We start from the raw sequence: 27,500 nt of genomic DNA, 5'->3' as shown, positions 1-27,500 counted from the left end.
CAGTACCATATAGAACCATACAGTACCATACAGTACCATATAGAACCATACAGTACCATACAGGACCATAAAGTACAATATAGAACCATACAGTACCATATAGAACCATACAGTACAATATAGAACCATACAGTAACTTACAATAACTTACAGTACCATACAGTACCATAAAGTAACTTACAGTACCATACAGTACCATAAAGTAACTTACAGCACCATACAGAACCATACAGTACCATAAAGTAACTTACAGTGCCATACAGTACCATACAGTACCATACAGTACCATAAAGTACCATACAGTAACTTACAGTAACTTACAGTACAATACAGTAACGTACAGTACCATACAGTACCATAAAGTACCATATAGAACCATAAAGTACCATACAGTACCATATAGAACCATACAGTACCATAGAGAACCATACAGTACCATATAGAACCATACAGTACCATATAGAACCATACAGTAACTTACAGTACCAATACAGTAACCATACCATACAGTACCATATAGAACCATACAGTACCATAAAGTACCATATAGAACCATACAGTACCATACAAAGTAACCAGTACCATACAGTACCATAGAGAACCATACAGTATCATACAGTACCATAAAGTACCATAGAGAACCATAGTACCATATAGAACCATACAGTAACTTACAGCACCATACAGTACAATACAGTAACGTACAGTACCATACAGTACCATATAGAACCATACAGTATCATACAGTACCATAAAGTACCATATAGAACCATACAGTACCATATAGAACCATAAAGTAACTTACAGCACCATACAGAACCATGCAGTACCATACAGTACCATATAGAACCATAAAGTAACTTACAGCACCATACAGAACCATACAGTACCATACAGTACCATATAGAACCATACAGTAACTTACAGCACCATACAGAACCATACAGTACCATAAAGTAACTTACAGTACCATAAAGTAACTTACAGTACCATACAGTACCATATAGAACCATATAGAACCATACAGTACCATACAGTAGTACCATATAGAACCATACAGTAACTTACAGTAGTACCATATAGAACCATACATCTTTATGTAATACATGTATCACTAGCCACTTTAAACTATGCCACTTTATGTTTACATACCCTACATTACTTATCTCATATGTATATACTGTACTCAATACCATCTACTGCATCTTGCCTATGCCGTTCTGTACCATCACTTATTCATATATCTTTATGTACATATTCTTTATCCCTTTACACTTGTGTGTGTATAAGGTAGTAGTTTTGGAATTGTTAGCTAGATTACTCGTTGGTTATTACTGCATTGTCGGAACTAGAAGCACAAGCATTTCGCTACACTCGCATTAACATCTGCTAACCATGTGTATGTGACAAATAAAATTTGATTTGATTTGGATTTCTTTCACTTTTGACACTTAAGTATATTTTAGCAACTACATTTCTACAGACATTTACTCAAGTAGTTTACTGGATGACTTTCACTTTTACTTGAGTCATTTTCTAATTAAGGTATCTTTACTTTTACTCAAGTATGACAATTTAGTAGTTTTTCTACCACTGGTCTGATGAGACCATGAAGAAACTGTGTTCTGATCATCCAATCAGCAACTCCGGTCTGCCTGTCATTGCACCACAAGGGGCACGCCCACTTAACCAATAGGAATGACTGTTTTGACCTTCCCATCCTGAGTTCTTGGGACAGCCCGCCGGCCTCTCGTACTTCCCCGACCCAATCAGGAACTCTGGGTAATCAAATTAACGAGGGTGTATCTCCCCATGTCGTGCCATGCCTAGTGTGTGTGTGTGTGTGTGTGTGTGTGTGTGTGTGTGTGTGTGTGTGTGTGTGTGTGTGTGTGTGTGTGTGTGTGTGTGTGTGTGTGTGTGTGTGTGTGTGTGTGTGTGTGTGTGTGTGTTAATTTAGTAAAAAGGGACCTAGACATTTTGTCTGGAGCCTCAAAGAGCAATTAGGTAAATTAACACTGACCACTGATGGGAGAGAAGGAGAACGTTTTGGCCAACAACGTTTCCAGTGAGGACAGAGCAAGTATATAATTCAAGATAAATCTGAGAAGTAGATAGATAAAGAGGCAGACTAATTTAATTGATGGCTCTGCTGAAATACATAAATTGGATTTCTCTTCACTGCGTACCTCACTGTTCCTACTACCAGATATCTGGACTGCAGGGCAGTACTATAGCCTTACTGCCAGATATCTGGACTGAAGGGCAGTACTATAGCCTTACTGCCAGATATCTGGACTGAAGGGCAGTACTATAGCCTTACTGCCAGATATCTGGACGGCAGGGCAGTACTATAGCCTTACTGCCAGATATCTGGACTGCAGGGCAGTACTATAGCCTTACTGCCAGATATCTGGACTGTAGGGCAGTGCTGTAGCCTTACTGCCAGATATCTAGACTGCAGGGCAGTACTATAGCCTTACTGCCAGATATCTGGACTGCAGGGCAGTCCTATAGCCTTACTGCCAGATATCTGGACTGCAGGGCAGTCCTATAGCCTTACTGCCAGATATCTGGACTGCAGGGTAGTACTACAGCCTTACTGCCAGATATCTGGACTGCAGGGCAGAACTCTACCCTACATATATCCTATAAGTAAAATGTACTTCCTAGAAATTCTGTTCTGATAAAATGGCACATTTTCAACCATCAGGATCTATCACGAAGGCCGCCTTTAATTTAGGAAGGTTTAATATTATGATCAAGATCAAATATTGTTATATAACCTGCGGTCTTAGAAGTTGAGGTCACAAAACCATCTCCCTCTCTCCCTCCTTTCCTCCCCCTCTTCCTCCACTCCTCCTCCTCGCTTCTCTTCCTCCCCTCCTCCTCATCCCATCTCCCTCTCTCCCTCCTTTCCTCCCCCTCTTCCTCCACTCCTCCTCCTCGCTTCGCTTCCTTCCCTCCTCCTCATCCAATCTCCCTCTCTCCCTCCTTTCCTCCCCCTCTTCCTCCACTCCTCCTCCTCGCTTCTCCTTCTTCCCTCCTCCTCATCCCATCTCCCTCTCTCCCTCCTTTCCTCCCCCTCTTCCTCCACTCTTCCTCCTCTCTTCTCCTCCTTCCCTCCTCCTCATCCCATCTCCCTCTCTCCCTCCTTTCCTCCCCCTCTTCCTCCCGTCTTCCTCCTCTCTTCTCCTCCTTCCCTCCTCCTCATCCCATCTTCCTCTCTCCTACACCAAGTCAGGGTCACAGTGAAGAGAAGAGAACGGAGGAGAGGAACGGAACACTTGGAACAGAGCACGACTCACTCTCCGTCTTTGAGCCTGAGCCTGCGTTGCCATGGAAACCACCACCGTGTTGCAGACAGCGAGAGCCAAGAAGAAGTCCAGGTAGAGATCTGTTTCCCGGCAGTGGGCGTGTCCCTCTGCCCCGTCACCACCACCTCTCAGAACACGCTGAAGTAGCTTTCTGTCTGGCACCACCTCTCAGAACACGCTGAAGTAGCTTTCTGTCTGGCACCACCTCTCAGAACACGCTGAAGTAGCTTTCTGTCTGGCATCACCTCTCAGGACATGCTGAAGTAGCTTTCTGTCTGGCACCACCTATCAGAACACGCTGAAGTAGCTTTCTGTCTGGCACCACCTCTCAGAACACGCTGAAGTAGCTTTCTGTCTGGCACCACCTATCAGAACACGCTGAAGTAGCTTTCTGTCTGGCACCACCTCTCAGAACACGCTGAAGTAGCTTTCTGTCTGGCATCACCTCTCAGGACACGCTGAAGTAGCTTTCTGTCTGTCACCACCTCTGTTTCCTGTACACAGGAAGGACAGGGGGACAGAATGAAACACCATACTGTTCTACTGTACCTCTATGGGACGGTGTTGGTTATTAAAGTATTAATGCAGTATGGGCTTCAGTAAGTTCTTTACAAATGTTGTTGAGTTACAGCCTGAATTTAAAATTGATTCAATTGAGTATTTTTTTTGGGGGGGGGGGTCACTTTTTTTGTTACTACCCCCACAATGTCAAAGTGGAAATATGTTTGATGCTACCTACTACTGCAACCTACTACTGCAATCTACTACTGCAATCTACTACTGCAATCTACTACTGCAATCTACTACTGCAACCTACTACTGCAATCTACTACTGCAATCTACTACTGCAACCTACTACTGCAACCTACTACTGCAACCTACTACTGCAACCTACTACTGCAACCTACTACTGCAACCTACTACTGCAATCTATTACTGCAACCTACTGTGGATGTGATGTAATGTGATGTTGATATGATGTTGATATGATGTGATTCAATGTTGATGTTGATGTTGATGTGATATAATGTTGATGTGATATAATGTTGATGTGATATAATGTTGATGTGATATAATGTTGATGTGATATAATGTTGATGTGATATAATGTTGATGTGATATAATATTGATGTGATATAATGTTGATGTTGATGTTGATGTTGATGTGATATAATGTTGATGTGATATAATGATGTATAATGATGTTGATGTTGATGTGATATAATGTTGATGTGATATAATGTTGATGTTGATATAATAATGTTGATGTGATATATATGTGATATAATGTTGTTGTTGATGTTGATGTGATGTTGATGTTGATGTTGATGTGATATCAGTAGCCCATGGCATCATGTTGATGTGATATAATGTTGATGTTGATGTGATATAATGTTGATGTGATATAATGTTGATGTGATATAATGTTGCTGTCGATGTGATATAATGTTGATGTGATATAATGTTGATGTGATATAGTGTTGATGTTGATGTGATATAATGTTGATGTGATATAATGTTGATGTGATATAATGTTGATGTGATATAATGTTGATGTTGATGTTGATGTGATATCAGTAGCCCATGACGTAATGTTGATGTGATATAATGTTGATGTTGATGTGATATAATGTTAATGTGATATAATGTTGATGTGATATAGTGTTGATGTGATATAATGTTGATGTTGATGTTGATGTGATATAATGTTGATGTGATATAACGTTGATGTGATATAGTGTTGATGTGATATAATGTTGATGTGATATAGTGTTGATGTGATATAATGTTGATGTGATGTTGATGTTGATGTGATATAATGTTGATGTGATATAATGTTGATGTGATATAGTGTTGATGTGATATAATGTTGATGTGATATAGTGTTGATGTGATATAATGTTGATGTGATATAATGTTGATGTCGATGTTGATGTGATATAATGTTGATGTGATATAATGTTGATGTGATATAATGTTGATGTTGATGTGATATAGTGTTGATGTGATGTTGATGTTGATGTGATATAATGTTGATGTGATGTTGATGTTGATGTGATGTGATGTGATGTTGATGTGATATAATTTGATGTGATATAATGTTGATGTGATATAATGTTGATGTGATGTTGATGTTGATGTTGATGTTGATGTGATGTGATGTTGATGTGATATAATGTTGATGTGATGTTGATGTTGATGTTGATGTGATGTTGATGTTGATGTGATGTTGATGTTAATGTGATATAATTTGATGTGATATAATGTTGATGTTGATGTTGATGTTGATGTGATATAATGTTGATGTGATATAATGTTGATGTTGATGTGATATAATGTTGATGTGATATAATGTTGATGTGATGTTGATGTGATGTTGATGTGATACAATGATGTTGATGTGATATATGTTGATGTTGATGTTGATGTGATATAATGTTGATGTGATATAATGTTGATGTTGATGTTGATGTGATGTTGATGTGATGTTGATGTGATGTTGATGTTGATGTTGATGTGATATAATGTTGATGTTGATGTTGATGTTGATGTGATGTTGATGTGATATAATGTTGATGTTGATGTGATATAATGCTGATGTGATATAATGATGATGTTGATGTTGATGTTGATGTGATTTTGATGTGATATAATGTTGATGTTGATGTGATATAATGTTGATGTGATAGAATGTTGATGTGATGTGATGTTGATGTGATATAATGTTGATGTTGATGTGACATAATGTTGATGTTGATGTTGATGTGATGTTGATGTGATATAATGTTGATGTTGATGTTGATGTGATATAATGTTGATGTGATATAATGTTGATGTGATATAATGTTGATGTGATATAATGTTGATGTTGATGTTGATGTTGATGTGATATAATGTTGATGTGATATAATGTTGATGTTGATGTTGATGTTGATGTGATATAATGTTGATGTGATATAATGTTGATGTGATATAATGTTGATGTTGATGTTGATGTGATATAATGTTGATGTGGTAAAATGTTGATGTGATATAATGTTGTTGTTGATGTTGATGTGATGTTGATGTTGATGTGATATCAGTAGCCCATGGCGTCATGTTGATGTGATATAATGTTGATGTTGATGTGATATAATGTTGATGTGATATAATGTTGATGTGATATAATGTTGATGTTGATGTGATATAATGTTGATGTGATATAATGTTGATGTGATATAGTGTTGATGTTGATGTGATATAATGTTGATGTGATATAATGTTGATGTGATATAATGTTGATGTGATATAATGTTGATGTTGATGTGATATCAGTAGCCCATGGCGTAATGTTGATGTGATATAATGTTGATGTTGATGTGCTATAATGTTGATGTGATATAGTGTTGATGTGATATAATGTTGATGTTGATGTGATATAATGTTGATGTGATCTAATGTTGATGTGATACAATGTTGATGTGATATAATGTTGATGTGATGTAATGTTGATGTGATATAATGTTGATGTGATACAATGTTGATGTGATATAATGTTGATGTGATGTAATGTTGATGTGATATAGTGTTGATGTGATATAATGTTGATGTGATATAGTGTTGATGTGATATAATGTTGATGTGATATAATGTTGATGTTGATGTTGATGTGATATAATGTTGATGTGATATAATGTTGATGTTGATGTGATATAGTGTTGATGTTGATGTGATATAATGTTGATGTGATGTAATGCTGATGTGATATAATGTTGATGTTGATGTTGATGTGATATAATGTTGATGTGATATAATGTTGATGTGATATAATGTTGATGTGATATAGTGTTGATGTGATATAATGTTGATGTGATATAGTGTTGATGTGATATAATGTTGATGTGATGTTGATGTTGATGTGATATAATGTTGATGTGATAGAATGTTGATGTGATATAATGTTGATGTGATATAATGTTGATGTTGATGTGACATAATGTTGATGTTGATGTTGATGTGATGTTGATGTGATATAATGTTGATGTTGATGTTGATGTGATGTGATGTTGATGTGATATAATTTGATGTGATATAATGTTGATGTGATATAATGTTGATGTTGATGTTGATGTTGATGTGATGTGATGTTGATGTGATATAATGTTGATGTGATGTTGATGTTGATGTTGATGTGATGTTGATGTTGATGTGATGTTGATGTTAATGTGATATAATTTGATGTGATATAATGTTGATGTTGATGTTGATGTGATATAATGTTGATGTTGATGTTGATGTTGATATTGATGTGATGTTGATGTGATGTGATGTTGATGTGATATAATGTTGATATTGATGTGACATAATGTTGATGTTGATGTTGATGTGATGTTGATGTGATATAATGTTGATGTTGATGTTGATGTGATATAATGTTGATGTGATATAATGTTGATGTGATATAATGTTGATGTGATATAATGTTGATGTTGATGTTGATGTTGATGTGATATAATGTTGATGTGATATAATGTTGATGTGATATAATGTTGATGTTGATGTTGATGTTGATGTGATATAATGTTGATGTGATATAATGTTGATGTTGATGTTGATGTTGATGTGATATAATGTTGATGTGATATAATGTTGATGTGATATAATGTTGATGTTGATGTTGATGTGATATAATGTTGATGTGATAAAATGTTGATGTGATATAATGTTGTTGTTGATGTTGATGTGATGTTGATGTTGATGTGATATCAGTAGCCCATGGCGTCATGTTGATGTGATATAATGTTGATGTTGATGTGATATAATGTTGATGTGATATAATGTTGATGTGATATAATGTTGATGTTGATGTGATATAATGTTGATGTGATATAATGTTGATGTGATATAGTGTTGATGTTGATGTGATATAATGTTGATGTGATATACTGTTGATGTTGATGTGATATCAGTAGCCCATGGCGTAATGTTGATGTGATATAATGTTGATGTTGATGTGATATAATGTTGATGTGATATAGTGTTGATGTGATATAATGTTGATGTTGATGTGATATAATGTTGATGTGATCTAATGTTGATGTGATACAATGTTGATGTGATATAATGTTGATGTGATGTAATGTTGATGTGATATAATTTGATGTGATGTAATGTTGATGTGATACAATGTTGATGTGATATAATGTTGATGTGATGTAATGTTGATGTGATATAGTGTTGATGTGATATAATGTTGATGTGATATAGTGTTGATGTGATATAATGTTGATGTGATATAATGTTGATGTTGATGTTGATGTGATATAATGTTGATGTGATATAATGTTGATGTTGATGTGATATAGTGTTGATGTTGATGTGATATAATGTTGATGTGATGTAATGTTGATGTGATATAATGTTGATGTTGATGTTGATGTGATATAATGTTGATGTGATATAATGTTGATGTGATATAGTGTTGATGTGATATAATGTTGATGTGATATAGTGTTGATGTGATATAATGTTGATGTGATGTTGATGTTGATGTGATATAATGTTGATGTTGATGTGATATAATGTTGATGTGATGTTGATGTTGATGTGATATAATGTTGATGTTGATGTTGATGTGATGTGATGTTGATGTGATATAATTTGATGTGATATAATGTTGATGTGATATAATGTTGATGTTGATGTGATATAATGTTGATGTTGATGTTGATGTTGATGATGATGTGATGTTGATGTGATATAATGTTGATGTGATGTTGATGTTGATGTGATATAATGTTGATGTTGATGTTGATATTGATGTGATGTTGATGTGATATAATGTTGATGTTGATGTGATATAATGTTGATGTTGATGTGATGTTGATGTGATATAATGTTGATGTTGATGAGATATAATGTTGATGTGATATAATGTTGATGTTGATGTGATACAATGTTGATGTGATATAATGTTGATGTTGATGTTGATGTGATGTTGATGTTGACGTGATATAATGTTGATGTTGATGTTGATGTTGATGTTGATGTGATGTTGATGTTGATGTGATATAATGTTGATGTTGATGTTGATGTTGATATTGATGTGATGTTGATGTGATATAATGTTGATGTTGATGTTGATGTGATATAATGTTGATGTGATGTTGATGTGATATAATGTTGATGTTGATGTGATATAATGTTGATGTGATATAATGTTGATGTTGATGTTGATGTGATGTTGATGTGATACAATGTTGATGTTGATGTTGATGTGATGTTGATGTGATACAATGTTGATGTTGATTTGATATAATGTTGATGTGATATAATGTTGATGTTGATGTTGATGTGATATAATGTTGATGTGATATAATGTTGATGTTGATGTGATATAATGTTGATGTGATATAATGTTGATGTTGATGTTGATGTGTGATGTGATATAATGTTGATGTGATGTGATATAATGTTGATGTGATATAATGATGATGTTGATGTTGATGTTGATGTGATGTTGATGTGATATAATGTTGATGTTGATGTGATATAATGTTGATGTGATATAATGATGATGTTGATGTTGATGTGATGTTGATGTGATATAAGGTTGATGTTGATGTGATATAATGTTGATGTTGATGTTGATGTTGATGTGATATAATGTTGATGTGATGTGATGTTGATGTGATGTTGATGTTGATGTGATATAATGTTGATGTGATATAATGTTGATGTTGATGTGATATAATGTTGATGTGATATAATGTTGATGTTGATGTGATGTTGATGTGATGTGATACAATGTTGATGTTAATGTTGATGTGATATAGTGTTGATGTGATATAACGTTGATGTGATATAATGTTGATTTTGATGTTGATGTGAGATAATGTTGATGTGATATAATGTTGATGTTGATGTTGATGTGATATAGTGTTGATGTTGATGTGATATAATGTTGATGTGAGATAATGTTGATGTGATATAATGTTGATGTTGATGTTGATGTGATATAATGTTGATGTGATATAATGTTGATGTGATATAGTGTTGATGTGATATAATGTTGATGTGATATAGTGTTGATGTGATATAATGTTGATGTGATATAATGTTGATGTTGATGTGATATAATGTTGATGTAATATAATTTGATGTGATGTTGATGTTGATGTGATGTTGATGTTGATGTGATATAATGTTGATGTGATATAGTGTTGATGTTGATGTGATATAATGTTGCTGTTGATGTGATATAATGTTGATGTTGATGTTGATGTGAGATAATGTTGATGTGATGTTGATGTGATATAATGTTGATGTTGATGTGATATAATGTTGATGTTGATGTTGATGTTGATGTTGATGTGATATAATGTTGATGTTGATGTGATATAATGTTGATGTGATGTTGATGTTGATGTTGATGTGATGTGATGTTGATGTGATATAATTTGATGTGATATAATGTTGATGTGATGTTGATGTTGATGTGATATAATGTTGATGTTGATGTGATATGATGTTGATGTGATATAATGTTGATGTGATGTTGATGTTGATGTGGTATAATGTTGATGTGATGTTGATGTTGATGTGGTATAATGTTGATGTTGATGTTGATGTGATGTTGATGTGATATAATTTGATGTGATATAATGTTGATGTGATATAATGTTGATGTGATATAGTGTTGATGTGATATAATGTTGATGTGATATAGTGTTGATGTGATGTGATGTTGATGTTGATGTGATATAATGTTGATGTGATACATTGTTGATGTGATATAATGTTGATGTGATGTTGATGTTGATGTTGATGTGATATAATGTTGATGTGATACATTGTTGATGTGATATAATGTTGATGTGATATAATGTTGATGTGATATAATGTTGATGTGATGTTGATGTTGATGTTGATGTGGTATAATGTTGATGTGATACATTGTTGATGTGATATTATGTTGATGTGATGTTGATGTTGATGTTGATGTGGTATAATGTTGAGGTTGATGTGATATTATGTTGATGTGATGTGATGTTGATGTTGATGTGATATAATGTTGATGTGATACATTGTTGATGTGATATAATGTTGATGTGATGTTGATGTTGATGTGGTATAATGTTGAGGTTGATGTTGATGTGATATAATGTTGATGTGATATAATGTTGATGTGATATAATGTTGATGTGATGTTGATGTTGATGTTGATGTGGTATAATGTTGATGTTGATGTTGATGTGATGTTGATGTGATATAATTTGATGTGATATAATGTTGATGTGATATAATGTTGATTTGATATAGTGTTGATGTGATATAATGTTGATGTTGATGTGATATAATGTTGATGTTGATGTGATGTGATGTTGATGTTGATGTTGATGTTGATGTGATATAATGTTGATGTTGATGTTGATGTGATGTTGATGTTGATGTGATATAATGTTGATGTGATATGATGTTGATGTTGATGTGATGTTGATGTTGATGTGATGTTGATGTGATATCAGTAGCCCATGGCGTCATGTTGATGTGATATAATGTTGATGTTGATGTGGTGTGATGTTGATGTGATGTTGATGTGATATCAGTAGTCCATGGCGTCATGTTGATGTGATATAATGATGATGTTGATGTGATATAATGTTGATGTGATATAATGTTGATGTGATATAGTGTTGATGTTGATGTGATATAATGTTGATGTTGATGTGATATCAGTAGTCCATGGCGTCATGTTGATGTGATATAATGTTGATGTTGATGTGATGTTGATGTTGATGTGATATCAGTAGTCCATGGCATCATGTTGATGTTGATGTGATATCAGTAGTCCATGGCATCATGTTGATGTTGATGTGATATCAGTAGCCCATGGCATCATGTTGATGTTGATGTGATATCAGTAGCCCATGGCATCATGTTGATGTGATATAATGTTGATGTTGATGTTGATGTGATGTTGATGTGATATAATGTTGATGTGATATAATGTTGATGTTGATGTGATGTTGATGTTGATGTGATATCAGTAGCCCATGGCGTCATGTTGATGTTGATGTGATGTTGATGCTGATGTGATGTTGATGTTGATGTGATATAATGTTGATGTGATATCAGTAGCCCATGGCGTCATGTTGATGTGATATATTGTTGATGTTGATGTTGATGTGATATAATGTTGATGTGATGTGATATATTGTTGATGTTGATGTTGATGTGATATAATGTTGATGTGATATAATGTTGATGTGATGTGATGTGATATATTGTTGATGTTGATGTTGATGTGATATAATGTTGATGTGATATAATGTTGATGTGATGTGATATATTGTTGATGTTGATGTTGATGTGATATAATGTTGATGTGATGTGATGTTGATGTGATGTGATGTTGATGTTGATGTGATATCAGTAGCCCATGGCGTCATGTTGCTCAGCATGACCATATGTGCAACTACAGATACGGCAAAGAGCCACACCCACTGACCACAGAGTCATAAAAACATTATATGCTGTGTTTTAGGTTGAGTTATTTGAAGTATTTACTATCCAAAACATTCTTGCTTGAGCGGTATGGATACATTGGGTACTCAGCCTAACAAATGCATTGTTTCTATTGTTGTTGTTATCATAAAGCTATAATCTCACCAGTGGACTGCTGAATGCTACTTCCCCCTGGCCACTTCCTTCCTTGTTCCTGTGAGGTCGCTGCGCACCATGGCAACATTGTATTACTTCTGGGTCATGGTCATGGTTGTCTTCCAGGGTCCATCCTGTCCTCAAAGGGAGTGGTCTCTGGTGGAAGGGAACCTCTTCCTCTGTGTCATCAGCCTCCCCAGGGACAGGCAGACGGATGTCTGGAGAGGAGAGCCAAAACATATTCACTGTACTCACTCAGTATAAACTGGGCCCGTATCTGTTTGTGCTGTACAGCCAACTCCTGTTGATGTTTAATGATCATAGGAGTTGGCTAGACAGCATAAACCGATCCTGGAGCAGATTACAGTCTGTAGACTACAGAACCAGATGAAACTAGAAAGGGCCATTTTTCATCATTACTGGTGCTAGAACCCCTAATTAAAACTGCATCAGCATTTCAGGGGCCTGGCTCAAGGCCAGAGCCCCACAATATTCTGTTTAGTCTTTAATATGAGGAAACATTGGGTTGATAACAGGAGAGAGGTAGATTCCCATAGCAGTACCTGCTAAACTGTGGTCCAGATGGTTGAAACCAGGGTTAAAGTTGATAAGCCAGCGGGGGTTTGTGGAACTTGTGATGAGGATACGTAAAGGCACACTCCTTAATTTGTTTATACCATCAAGACTGGACCACCAACAAACATCAATGCTGAAGCAAGTCCTATTAAAATACCAAAAAAACAACTAAGCAGACAACGAGTGGAAGAGCTCAAATTACATCCAGCGACCTTGACAGTCACAATCAACTAATGCTATTTGAACAGCAGGGCATGTTCAACTGGTTTCAGTTCCCATTGTTTCTTCACAGTTCCCATTGTTTCTTTACAGTTCCCATTGTTTCTTTACAGTTACCATTGTTTCTTTACAGTCCCCATTGTTTCTTTACAGTTCCCATTGTTTCTTTATAGTTCCCATTGTTTCTTTACAGTTCCCATTGTTTCTTTACAGTTCCCATTGTTTCTTTACAGTTCCCATGGTTTCTTTATAGTTCCCATTGTTTCTTTATAGTTCCCATTGTTTCTTTACAGTTCCAATTGTTTCTTTACAGTTCCCATTGTTTCTTTACAGTTCCCATTGTTTCTTTATAGTTCCCATAGTTTCTTTACAGTTCCCATTGTTTTTTTACAGTTCCCATTGTTTCTTTACAGTTCCCATTGTTTCTTTACAGTTCCCATTGTTTCTTTACAGTTCCCATTGTTTCTTTACAGTTCCCATTGTTTCTTTATAGTTCCCATTGTTTCTTTACAGTTCCCATTGTTTCTTTACAGTTCCCATTGTTTCTTTACAGTTCCCATTGTTCCCATGACGGTGCATCTTCTGAACACCATCTTGTTCTCTGTGAGGGTACCAGTCTTGTCCGAGAAGACGTAGTGAATCTGTCCCAGGTCCTCAGTGATGTTGAGGGTTCTACACTGGACTCTGCTGTCTGTCTCTTCATCATACAGGTCTATGTCGTTAGTGATGAAGAACACCTGACCCGCCTTCACAATTTCAATGGATACGTACAAGGAGATGGGAATCAGGATCTGAAGGAGAAGGAAGAGAGGAGGGAGGAAGAGATGAGTAGAGAGAACAGGATGAGTAGAGAGGAGGGTAAGAACAGGATGAGAGGAGAGGAGGGTAAGAACAGGATGAGAGGAGAGGAGGGTAAGAACAGGATGAGTAGAGAGGAGGGTAAGAACAGGATGAGAGGAGAGGAGGGTAAGAACAGGATGAGAGGAGAGGAGGGTAAGAACAGGATGAGAGAGAGGAGGGTGAGAACAGGATGAGAGGAGAGGAGGGTAAGAACAGGATGAGAGGAGAGGAGGGTAAGAACAGGATGAGAGAGAGGAGGGTAAGAACAGGATGAGAGGAGAGGAGGGTAAGAACAGGATGAGAGGAGAGGAGGGTAAGAACAGGATGAGAGGAGAGGAGGGTAAGAACAGGATGAGAGAGAGGAGGGTAAGAACAGGATGAGAGGAGAGGAGGGTAAGAACAGGATGAGAGGAGAGGAGGGTAAGAACAGGATGAGTAGAGAGGAGGGTAAGAACAGGATGAGTAGAGAGGAGGGTAAGAACAGGATGAGAGGAGAGGAGGGTAAGAACAGGATGAGAGGAGAGGGAGGGTAAGAACAGGATGAGAGGAGAGGAGGGTAAGAACAGGAGGAGAGGAGAGGAGGGTAAGAACAGGAGGAGAGGAGAGGAGGGTAAGAACAGGATGAGAGGAGAGGAGGGTAAGAACAGGAGGAGAGGAGAGGAGGGTAAGAACAGGATGAGAGGAGAGAGAGGAGGGTAAGAACAGGATGAGAGGAGAGGAGGGTAAGAACAGGAGGAGAGGAGAGGAGGGTAAGAACAGGATGAGAGGAGAGGGAGGGTAAGAACAGGATGAGTAGAGAGGGAGGGTAAGAACAGGATGAGAGGAGAGGAGGGTAAGAACAGGAGGAGAGGAGAGGAGGGTAAGAACAGGATGAGAGGAGAGGAGGGTAAGAACAGGATGAGAGGAGAGGAGGGTAAGAACAGGAGGGAAGGAGAGGAGGGTAAGAACAGGATGAGAGAGAGGAGGGTAAGAACAGGATGAGTGGAGAGGAGGGTAAGAACAGGATGAGAGGAGAGGAGGGTAAGAACAGGATGAGAGGAGAGGAGGGTAAGAACAGGATGAGAGGAGAGGAGGGTAAGAACAGGATGAGAGGAGGGTAAGAACAGGATGAGAGGAGGGTAACAACAGGATGAGAGGAGAGAAGGGTAAGAACAGGATGAGTAGAGAGGAGGGTAAGAACAGGATGAGAGGAGAGGAGGGTAAGAACAGGATGAGAGGAGAGGAGGGTAAGAACAGGATGAGTAGAGAGGAGGGTAAGAACAGGAGGAGAGGAGAGGAGGGTAAGAACAGGATGAGAGGAGAGGAGGGTAAGAACAGGAGGAGAGGAGAGGAGGGTAAGAACAGGATGAGTAGAGAGGAGGGTAAGAACAGGATGAGAGGAGAGGAGGGTAAGAACAGGATGAGTAGAGAGGAGGGTAAGAACAGGATGAGAGGAGAGAAGGGTAAGAACAGGATGAGAGGAGGGTAACAACAGGATGAGAGGAGAGAAGGGTAAGAACAGGATGAGTAGAGAGGAGGGTAAGAACAGGATGAGAGGAGAGGAGGGTAAGAACAGGATGAGAGGAGAGGAGGGTAAGAACAGGAGGAGAGGAGAGGAGGGTAAGAACAGGATGAGAGGAGAGGAGGGTAAGAACAGGATGAGAAGAGAGGAGGGTAAGAACAGGATGAGAGGAGGGTAAGAACAGGATGAGAGGAGGGTAAGAACAGGATGAGAGGAGAGGAGGGTAAGAACAGGATGAGAGGAGAGGAGGGTAAGAACAGGAGGGAAGGAGAGGAGGGTAAGAACAGGATGAGTAGAGAGGAGGGTAAGAACAGGATGAGAGGAGAGGAGGGTAAGAACAGGATGAGAGGAGAGGAGGGTAAGCACAGGATGAGTAGAGAGGAGGGTAAGAACAGGATGAGTAGAGAGGAGGGTAAGAACAGGATGAGAGGAGAGGAGGGTAAGAACAGGATGAGAGGAGAGGAGGGTAAGAACAGGATGAGAGGAGGGTAAGAACAGGATGAGAGGAGGGTAACAACAGGATGAGAGGAGAGAAGGGTAAGAACAGGATGAGTAGAGAGGAGGGTAAGAACAGGATGAGAGGGGATGAGTAGAGAGGAGGGTAAGAACAGGATGAGAGGAGAGGAGGGTAAGAACAGGAGGAGAGGAGAGGAGGGTAAGAACAGGAGGGAAGGAGAGGAGGGTAAGAACAGGATGAGAGGAGAGGAGGGTAAGAACAGGATGAGTAGAGGGAGGGTAAGAACAGGATGAGAGGAGAGGAGGGTAAGAACAGGATGAGAGGAGAGGAGGGTAAGAACAGGAGGGAAGGAGAGGAGGGTAAGAACAGGATGGGAGGAGAGGAGGGTAAGAACAGGATGAGTAGAGAGGAGGGTAAGAACAGGATGAGAGGAGAGGAGGGTAAGAACAGGAGGAGAGGAGAGGAGGGTAAGAACAGGAGGAGAGGAGAGGAGGGTAAGAACAGGAGGAGAGGAGAGGAGGGTAAGAACAGGAGGAGAGGAGAGGAGGGTAAGAACAGGATGAGAGGAGAGGAGGGTAAGAACAGGAAGAGATGAGAGGAGTGTAAGAACAGGATGAGTAGAGAGGAGGGTAAGAACAGGATGAGAGGAGAGGAGGGTAAGAACAGGATGAGAGGAGAGGAGGGTAAGCACAGGATGAGTAGAGAGGAGGGTAAGAACAGGATGAGTAGAGAGGAGGGTAAGAACAGGATGAGAGGAGAGGAGGGTAAGAACAGGATGAGAGGAGAGGAGGGTAAGAACAGGATGAGAGGAGGGTAAGAACAGGATGAGAGGAGGGTAACAACAGGATGAGAGGAGAGAAGGGTAAGAACAGGATGAGTAGAGAGGAGGGTAAGAACAGGATGAGAGGGGAGGAGGGTAAGAACAGGATGAGAGGAGAGAGGGGTAAGAACAGGAGGAGAGGGAGGGTAAGAACAGGATGAGAGGAGAGGAGGGTAAGAACAGGAGGAGAGGAGAGGAGGGTAAGAACAGGATGAGAGGAGAGGAGGGTAAGAACAGGATGAGAGGAGAGGAGGGTAAGAACAGGATGAGAGGAGAGGAGGGTAAGAACAGGATGAGAGGAGAGGAGGGTAAGAACAGGAGGAGAGGAGAGGAGGGTAAGAACAGGATGAGAGGAGGAGAGGAGGGTAAGAACAGGAGGAGAGAGAGAGAGAGGAGGGTAAGAACAGGATGAGAGGAGAGGAGGGAGGGTAAGAACAGGATGAGAGGAGAGGAGGGTAAGAACAGGATGAGAGGAGAGGAGAGGAGGGTAAGAACAAGATGAGATGAGAGGAGAGGAGGGTAAGAACAGGATGAGAGGAGAGGAGAGGAGGGTAAGAACAGGATGAGAGGAGAGGAGGATAAGAACAGGATGAGAGGAGAGGAGGGTAAGAACAGGATGAGAGGAGAGGAGAGGAGAGGAGGGTAAGAACAGGAGGAGAGGAGAGGAGGGTAAGAACAGGATGAGAGGAGAGGAGGGTAAGAACAGGAGGAGAGGAGAGGAGGGTAAGAACAGGAGGAAAGGAGAGGAGGGTAAGGACAGGATGAGAGGAGAGGAAGGTAAGAACAGGAGGAGAGGAGAGGAGGGTAAGAACAGGAGGAGAGGAGAGGAGGGTAAGAACAGGAGGAGAGGAGGGTAAGAACAGGATGAGAGGAGAGGAGGGTAAGAACAGGAGGAGAGGAGAGGAGAGGTAAGAACAGGAGGAGAGGAGAGGAGGGTAAGAACAGGAGGAGAGGAGAGGAGGGTAAGAACAGGAGGAGAGAGGGTAAGAACAGGATGAGAGGAGAGGAGGGTAAGAACAGGAGGAGAGGAGAGGAGGGTAAGAACAGGATGAGAGGAGAGGAGAGGAGGGTAAGAAAAGGATGAGAGGAGAGGAGGGTAAGAACAGGATGAGAGGAGAGGAGGGTAAGAACAGGAGGAGAGGAGAGGAGGGTAAGAACAGGAGGAGAGGAGAGGAGGGTAAGAACAGGAGGGAAGGAGAGGAGGGTAAGAACAGGAGGAGAGGAGAGGAGGGTAAGAACAGGATGAGAGGAGAGGAGGGTAAGAACAGGATGAGAGGAGAGGAGGGTAAGAACAGGAGGGAAGGAGAGGAGGGTAAGAACAGGAGAGAGGAGAGGAGGGTAAGAACAGGAGGAGAGGAGAGGAGGGTAAGAACAGGAAGAGATGAGAGGAGGGTAAGAACAGGAGGAGAGGAGAGGAGGGTAAGTACAGGAGGAGAGGAGAGGGAGGGTAAGAACAGGAGGAGGAGGAGGAGAGGAGGGTAAGAACAGGAGGAGAGGAGGGTAAGAACAGGAGGAGAGGAGAGGAGGGTAAGAACAGGATGAGAGGAGAGGAGGGGTAAGAACAGGATGAGAGGAGAGGAGGGTAAGAACAGGATGAGAGGAGAGGAGGGTAAGAACAGGATGAGAGGGAGGAGGGTAAGAACAGGAGGAGAGGAGAGGAGAGGAGGGTAAGAACAGGAGGAGAGGAGAGGAGAGGAGGGTAAGAACAGGATGAGAGGAGGAGAGGGAGGGTAAGAACAGGAGGAGAGGAGAGGAGGGTAAGAACAGGAGGAGAGGAGAGGAGGGTAAGAACAGGAGGAGAGGAGAGGAGGGTAAGAACAGGAGGAGAGGAGAGGAGGGTAAGAACAGGAGGAGAGGAGAGGAGAGGAGGGTAAGAACAGGAGGAGAGAGAGGAGAGGAGGGTAAGAACAGGATGAGAGGAGAGGAGGGTAAGAACAGGAGAGAGGAGAGGAGGGTAAGAACAGGATGGAGAGGAGAGGAGGGTAAGAACAGGATGAGAGGAGAGGAGGGTAAGAACAGGATGAGAGGAGAGGAGGGTAAGAACAGGAGGAGAGGAGAGGAGAGGAGGGTAAGAACAGGATGAGAGGAGAGGAGAGGAGGGTAAGAACAGGATGAGAGGAGAGGAGAGGAGGGTAAGAACAGGATGAGAGGAGAGGAGGGTAAGAACAGGATGAGAGGAGAGGAGGGTAAGAACAGGATGAGAGGAGAGGAGGGTAAGAACAGGATGAGAGGAGGGAGGGTAAGAACAGGATGAGAGGAGAGGAGAGGAGGGTAAGAACAGGATGAGAGGAGAGGAGGGTAAGAACACGATGAGAGGAGAGGAGGGTAAGAACAGGATGAGAGGAGAGGAGGGTAAGAACAGGATGAGAGGAGAGGAGAGGAGAGGAGGGTAAGAACAGGAGAGAGGAGAGGAGAGGAGGGTAAGAACAGGAGGAGAGGAGAGGAGGGTAAGAACAGGAGGAGAGGAGAGGAGGGTAAGAACAGGAGAAGGTAAGAACAGGAGGAGAGAGAGGAGGGGTAAGAACAGGAGGAAAGGAGAGGAGGGTAAGAACAGGAGGAGAGGAGAGGAGAGGAGGGTAAGAACAGGATGAGAGGAGAGGAGGGTAAGAACAGGATGAGAGGAGGGAGAGGAGAGGAGAGGAGGGTAAGAACAGGATGAGAGGAGAGGAGGGTAAGAACAGGAGGAGAGGAGAGGAGGGTAAGAACAGGAGGAGGAGAGGAGGGTAAGAACAGGAGGAAAGGAGAGGAGGGTAAGAACAGGAGGAGAGGAGAGGAGGGTAAGAACAGGAGGAGAGGAGAGGAGGGTAAGAACAGGAGGAGAGGAGAGGAGGGTAAGAACAGGAGGGAGAGGAGGGTAAGAACAGGAGGAGAGGAGAGGAGAGGAGGGTAAGAACAGGATGAGAGGAGAGGAGAGGAGGGTAAGAACAGGATGAGAGGAGAGGAGGGTAAGAACAGGAGGAAAGGAGAGGAGGGTAAGAACAGGAGGAGAGGAGAGGAGGGTAAGAACAGGAGGAGAGGAGGGTAAGAACAGGATGAGAGGAGGAGGGTAAGAACAGGATGAGAGGAGAGGAGGGTAAGAACAGGAGGAAAGGAGAGGAGGGTAAGAACAGGATGAGAGGAGAGGAGAGGAGGGTAAGAACAGGATGAGAGGAGAGGAGGGTAAGAACAGGAGGAGAGGAGAGGAGAGGAGAGGAGGGTAAGAACAGGAGGAGAGGAGAGGAGAGGAGAGGAGGGTAAGAACAGGAGGAGAGGAGAGGGAGGGTAAGAACAGGAGGAGAGGAGAGGAGGGTAAGAACAGGATGAGAGGAGAGGAGAGGAGGGTAAGAACAGGATGAGAGGAGAGGAGGGTAAGAACAGGAGGAGAGGAGAGGAGAGGAGGGTAAGAACAGGAGGAGAGGAGAGGAGAGGGGTAAGAACAGGAGGAGAGGAGAGGAGGGTAAGAACAGGAGGAGAGGAGAGGAGGGTAAGAACAGGAGGAGAGGAGAGGAGGGTAAGAACAGGAGGAGAGGAGAGGAGGGTAAGAACAGGAGGAAAGGAGAGGAGGGTAAGAACAGGATGAGAGGAGAGGAGAGGAGGGTAAGAACAGGATGAGAGGAGAGGAGAGGAGGGTAAGAACAGGATGAGAGGAGAGGAGAGGAGGGTAAGAACAGGATGAGAGGAGAGGAGAGAGGGTAAGAACAGGATGAGAGGAGAGGAGAGGAGGGTAAGAACAGGAGGAGAGGAGAGGAGGGTAAGAACAGGAGGAGAGGAGAGGGAGGGTAAGAACAGGAGGAGAGGAGAGGAGAGGAGGGTAAGAACAGGATGAGAGGAGAGGAGGGTAAGAACAGGAGGAGAGGAGAGAGAGGAGAGGAGGGTAAGAACAGGAGGAGATGAGAGGAGGGTAAGAACAGGATGAGAGGAGAGGAGGGTAAGAACAGGATGAGAGGAGAGGAGGGTAAGAACAGGAGGAGAGGAGAGGAGGGTAAGAACAGGATGAGAGGAGAGGAGGGTAAGAACAGGATGAGAGGAGAGGAGGGTAAGAACAGGAGGAGAGGAGAGGAGGGTAAGAACAGGAGGAGAGGAGAGGAGGGTAAGAACAGGATGAGAGGAGAGGAGGGTAAGAACAGGAGGAGAGGAGAGGAGAGGAGGGTAAGAACAGGATGAGTAGAGAGGAGGGTAAGAACAGGATGAGAGGAGAGGAGGGTAAGAACAGGAGGAGAGGAGAGGAGGGTAAGAACAGGAGGAAACGAGAGGAGGGTAAGAACAGGAGGAGAGGAGAGGAGAGGAGGGTAAGAACAGGATGAGAGGAGAGGAGAGGAGGGTAAGAACAGGATGAGGGAGAGGAGGGTAAGAACAGGAGGAAACGAGAGGAGGGTAAGAACAGGATGAGAGGAGAGAGAGGAGGGTAAGAACAGGATGAGAGGAGAGGAGAGGAGGGTAAGAACAGGAGGAGGAGAGGAGGGTAAGAACAGGAGGAGAGGAGAGGAGGGTAAGAACAGGAGGAGAGGAGAGGAGGGTAAGAACAGGATGAGAGGAGAGGAGGGTAAGAACAGGAGGAGAGGAGAGGAGAGGAGGGTAAGAACAGGAGGAGATGAGAGGAGGGTAAGAACAGGATGAGAGGAGAGGAGGGTAAGAACAGGATGAGAGGAGAGGAGGGTAAGAACAGGATGAGAGGAGAGGAGGGTAAGAACAGGATGAGAGGAGAGGAGGGTAAGAACAGGATGAGAGGAGAGGAGGGTAAGAACAGGAGGAGAGGAGAGGAGGGTAAGAACAGGAGGAGAGGAGAGGAGGGTAAGAACAGGATGAGAGGAGAGGAGGGTAAGAACAGGAGGAGAGGAGAGGAGAGGAGGGTAAGAACAGGATGAGGAGAGGAGGGTAAGAACAGGATGAGGAGGGAGGGTAAGAACAGGAGGAGAGGAGAGGAGGGTGAACAGGAGGAAACGAGAGGAGGGTAAGAACAGGAGGAGAGGAGAGGAGAGGAGGGTAAGAACAGGATGAGAGGAGACGAGAGGAGGGTAAGAACAGGATGAGAGGAGAGGAGGGTAAGAACAGGAGGAAACGAGAGGAGGGTAAGAACAGGATGAGAGGAGAGGAGAGGAGGGTAAGAACAGGATGAGAGGAGAGGAGAGGAGGGTAAGAACAGGATGAGAGGAGAGGAGAGGAGGGTAAGAACAGGATGAGAGGAGAGGAGAGGAGGGTAAGAACAGGATGAGAGGAGAGGAGAGGAGGGTAAGAACAGGATGAGAGGAGAGGAGAGGAGGGTAAGAACAGGAGGAGAGGAGGAGGGTAAGAACAGGAGAGGAGGGTAAGAACAGGAGGAGAGGAGAGGAGAGAACAGGATGAGAGGAGAGGAGGGTAAGAACAGGAGGAGAGGAGAGGAGGGTAAGAACAGGATGAGAGGAGAGGAGGGTAAGAACAGGAGGAGGGTAAGAACAGGAGGAGAGGAGAGGAGGGTAAGAACAGGTAAGAACAGGAGGGTAAGAACAGGATGAGAGGAGAGGAGGGTAAGAACAGGATGAGAGGAGAGAGAGGAGAGGAGGGTAAGAACAGGATGAGAGGAGGGAGGGTAAGAACAGGAGGAGAGGAGAGGAGGGTAAGAACAGGAGGAGAGGAGAGGAGGGTAAGAACAGGATGAGAGGAGAGGAGAGGAGGGTAAGAACAGGATGAGAGGAGAGGAGGGTAGAACAGGAGGAAACGAGAGGAGGGTAAGAACAGGAGGAGGAGAGGAGAGGAGGGTAAGAACAGGATGAGAGGAGAGAGAGGAGGGTAAGAACAGGATGAGAGGAGAGGAGAGGAGGGTAAGAACAGGATGAGAGGAGAGGAGGGAGGGTAAGAACAGGATGAGAGGAGAGAGAGGAGGGTAAGAACAGGATGAGAGGAGAGGAGAGGAGGGTAAGAACAGGAGGAGAGGAGAGGAGGGTAAGAACAGGAGGAGAGGAGAGGAGGGTAAGAACAGGAGGAGAGGAGAGAGAGGAGGGTAAGAACAGGATGAGAGGAGAGGAGGGTAAGAACAGGAGAGGAGAGGAGGGTAAGAACAGGATGAGAGGAGAGGAGGGTAAGAACAGGAGGAGAGGAGAGGAGGGTAAGAACAGGAGGAGAGGAGAGGAGGGTAAGAACAGGAGGAGAGGAGAGGAGGGTAAGAACAGGATGAGAGAGGAGGGTAAGAACAGGATGAGAGGAGAGGAGAGGAGAGGAGGGTAAGAACAGGATGAGAGGAGAGGAGGGTAAGAACAGGAGGAGAGGAGAGGAGGGTAAGAACAGGAGGAGAGGAGAGGAGGGTAAGAACAGGATGAGAGGAGAGGAGGGTAAGAACAGGAGGAGAGGAGAGGAGGGTAAGAACAGGATGAGAGGAAAGGAGGGTAAGAACAGGAGGAGAGGGAGAGGAGAGGAGAAGAACAGGATGGGTAAGAACAGGATGAGAGGAGAGGAGAGGAGGGTAAGAACAGGATGAGAGGAGAGGAGAGGAGGGTAAGAACAGGATGAGAGGAGAGGAGGGTAAGAAAGAAAAAGGACAGTAAGGACAGGTGGATTAATCACACTCCTCTACCTCAGAACAGGGGTTGTTTCTGTCACTTTTTCCTCCCTCCTTTCCCCTCTTCTTCTTCACTCTATATACTGATGGCCGGCCAATGACTGATGTTAAAATGTCTTCCTATAAAAGTCCATGGATTACAACATTAATCTTGCTGGACCTGATCAATGTTTACATTACTTCCTAGACTCTTAGAAAAAAATGCAATCTTGAACCTTGCCATAGGAAAACCCTTGTCAAGAACCTTTTTGGTTCCAAGTAGAACCCTTTTGTTCCAGGTTAGAACCCATTCGAGTTCCATGTAAAACCCTTCACGCAAAGAAGTTCTACATGGACACCAAATGAGTTCTAACAGGAACCAAAAGTGTTCGTCGGTGGGGACAGCCTTGATGAGTGTATAAAGTTCAATGGATTAGAAAGTTAACCTTACGACCTGATCCTGATCACTGTTCAATGTCTTCCTATAAAGGTCACTGGATGAGAACATTAACCTTGGCTAGTGAATGTGTTGTTTTGACCACGCCCTCCCTCCTTGCTCCTGGCCCTGCCTCTTCCACCCATCCATGTGTTAATATGGACAGAAAAGAGCAGAAGCTTTGTGAGCTGTCCTATCAGGCCCGGTGTCTAGTTAAGTAGTTATTAACCCTGCGAGCTGAAGTGTGTCCCAAATGGCACCCTATTCCCTACTTAGTCCACAATTTTTTTTGCCAGGGCCTATGGGGCTCTGGTCAAAAGTAGTGCACTATGTAGGGAATAAGGTGTCATTTGGCACTTAACATCTTTATACAGTGCATTGCTAGAAGATGCAGTTGTCTTGGCTATATCAGTACGTAGACCTATATGTTGATAGGGAAGGTATATTAGTACAATATGATGTAGTAATTGTATGGTAATTAATGTAGGGTAGGTTAACTTTACCTAGTTCTCCTATACGGCTTGGTATGGTTTACAAATATATTATCATCAGGTCTTTATGTAGGTGTGTATCCTTCAAATATTGTGTTACCATGATTGTATGGTATTGGAATTGAGGTGAACTGCAGGTTCAACTTACCAAGCGCTCCTATAAGGCACATGCAGAAGAGCACAATGACACAAAAGAGCACGTCCATGTTCATCTTGCGTTCCAGTTTGTACCTGTACCTGCGTTTGTACCTGGGTCTGTAGTTATTTAGCATGGACTTGGTCTCACGGCCTGAAACAAGAGATGAGTGAAACGCTGTAGCGGTGCCAACCTGGCCAGTGGCGAGCCGCTAGTAAACCGCTACGTGGTCGCAAGCGGGTAAGTGTTTACTCAAACGAGGCTCGTCGTCTTTTCTGGTGTTTTAATTTAAACACTCAAATGTTCCGATTGCTGTAATTAACGAACTTCGTAAATGTAATAACTTAACCAGGAACGTAAAGTTGTAACAGTAGAGCTCAGAGGTCAGAGGTCAGAGGTCATATTCACCTGCGTACACCACGAACCCAGCTGCGTGGTCTGTGTTTCTGACGGTACACCCCCTCAGCAGCAGACTGTCAATCCTAAAGCCCAACTTCCTGATATCAGCCGTCTCTCTGCAGAGAGACATTCTTTTACACTCACGTCTCATTAGGTATTCATTACCCCCTATATATTCTCCATGGACATGTCCAAAATGGCACCCAAAAGTAGTGCGTCCAAATGTAGTGCACTACATAGGGAATAGGGTGCCATGCCCTACGGCCCTAGTCGAAAGTAGTGCACTACATAGGGAACAGGATGCAATTTCAGACGCAGGCTATTCATTAATTCTCTCCCTTTATGGCCTAACTGGACTGGAGAGTGGACATAGCAGCTGCTATAAAAGCTACGGGGCTCTAAGAACGTCGGTGAGAAGCTGCTAGAGCCGTAAAGTATTGGTTTATTTAGAGCATCAGGAGAAATACAGTAAAGTAATGGTTTATTTAGAGCATCAGGAGAAATACAGTAAATTAATGGTTTATTTAGAGCATCAGGAGAAATACAATAAAGTAATGGTTTATTTAGAGCATCAGGAGAAATACAGTAAAGTAATGGTTTATTTAGAGCATCAGGAGAAATACAGTAAAGTAATGGTTTATTTAGAGCATCAGGAGAAATACAGTAAATTAATGGTTTATTTAGAGCATCAGGAGAAATACAGTAAAGTAATGGTTTATTTAGAGCATCAGGAGAAATACAGTAAAGTAATGGTTTATTTAGAGCATCAGGAGAAATACAGTAAAGTAATGGTTTATTTAGAGCATCAGGAGAAATACAGTAAAGTAATGGTTTATTTAGAGCATCAGGAGAAATACAGTAAAGTAATGGTTTATTTAGAGCATCAGGAGAAATACAGTAAAGTAATGGTTAATTTGGAGCATCAGGAGAAATACAGTAAAGTAATGGTTTATTTGGAGCATCGGGAGAAATACAGTAAAGTAATGGTTAATTTGGAGCATCAGGAGAAATACAGTAAAGTAGTGGTTTATTTAGGGCATCGGGAGAAATACAGTAAAGTAATGGTTTATTTAGAGCATCAGGAGAAATACAGTAAAGTAATGGTTTATTTAGAGCATCAGGAGAAATACAGTAAAGTAATGGTTTATTTAGAGCATCAGGAGAAATACAGTAAAGTATTGGTTTATTTAGAGCATCAGGAGAAATACAGTAATGTAATGGTTAATTTGGAGCATCGGGAGAAATACAGTAAAGTAATGGTTAATTTGGAGCATCAGGAGAAATACAGTAAAGTAGTGGTTTATTTAGGGCATCGGGAGAAATACAGTAAAGTAATGCTTTATTTAGAGCATTGGGAGAAATACAGTAACGTATTCATCCATTTAGCTTGGCTTCATTCATACACAACATGACTGGTTTGGTTGGCCTCTTTGGATACAGTATAATAGTGTTGTTGTTGTTGTTGTTGTTGTTGTTACTACTCACATGTAACCTTTGAAATGATTGAGTTTGTCGTTGGGTTTTTCAACGACTACTTTGCTGTTGAAGTGTTGTGGATTAAAGAAAATATGAAAATAAAAATAAAAATACACACATTCAAACTGTTTAAGGCAGGAAGGACAGTTTCCCAGAGCTGGAAAGTGTTTCGATGGTTCCAGAATCCATTACAACAAACCTGTAATTCCAGAAGCTTTCATTATAACTCATGAATGCAAAGACACATTATTTCAAAGAATGTTGGCCTTTCATAATGACACAGTGAGGCATTTCATAATGACACAGTGAGGCCTTTCATAATGACACAGTGAGGCCTTTCATAATGACACAGTGAGGCCTTTCATAATGACACAGTGAGGCCTTTCATAATGACACAGTGAGGCCTTTCATAATGACACAGTGAGGCCTTTCATAATGACACAGTGAGGCCTTTAATGACACAGTAATAATGACACAGTGAGGCCTTTCATAATGACACAGTGAGACACAGCCTTTCATAATGACACAGTGAGGCCTTTCATAATGACACAGTGAGGCCTTTCATCACAATGACACAGTGAGGCCTTTCATAATGACACAGTGAGGCCTTTCATAATGACACAGTGAGGCCTTTCATAATGACACAGTGAGGCCTTTCATAATGACACAGTGAGGCCTTTCATAATGACACAGTGAGGCCTTT

At 41.9% G+C, this 27,500-nt stretch overlaps 1 protein-coding gene across 1 annotated transcript in view; it reads right to left on the bottom strand.

Annotated features, from left to right (window-relative positions):
• atp10b (ATPase phospholipid transporting 10B) overlaps positions 1–27,500 on the bottom strand; it is a 108,656-nt gene that overhangs the window by 49,229 nt on the left and 31,927 nt on the right. Inside the window, 5 exon segments of the mRNA XM_042326329.1 lie at positions 3,760–3,808; positions 14,303–14,597; positions 24,877–25,075; positions 25,331–25,437; positions 26,807–26,891. Coding sequence (XP_042182263.1) covers positions 3,760–3,808; positions 14,303–14,597; positions 24,877–25,075; positions 25,331–25,437; positions 26,807–26,891 — 735 coding nt within the window.

This window comes from Oncorhynchus tshawytscha, linkage group LG08 (genome assembly GCF_018296145.1).
Source record: "Oncorhynchus tshawytscha isolate Ot180627B linkage group LG08, Otsh_v2.0, whole genome shotgun sequence".
Lineage (NCBI taxonomy): Eukaryota > Metazoa > Chordata > Actinopteri > Salmoniformes > Salmonidae > Oncorhynchus > Oncorhynchus tshawytscha.
The sequence above is the reverse complement of the archived record's forward strand: the minus strand, read 5'-3'. Positions and strand labels throughout refer to the sequence as shown.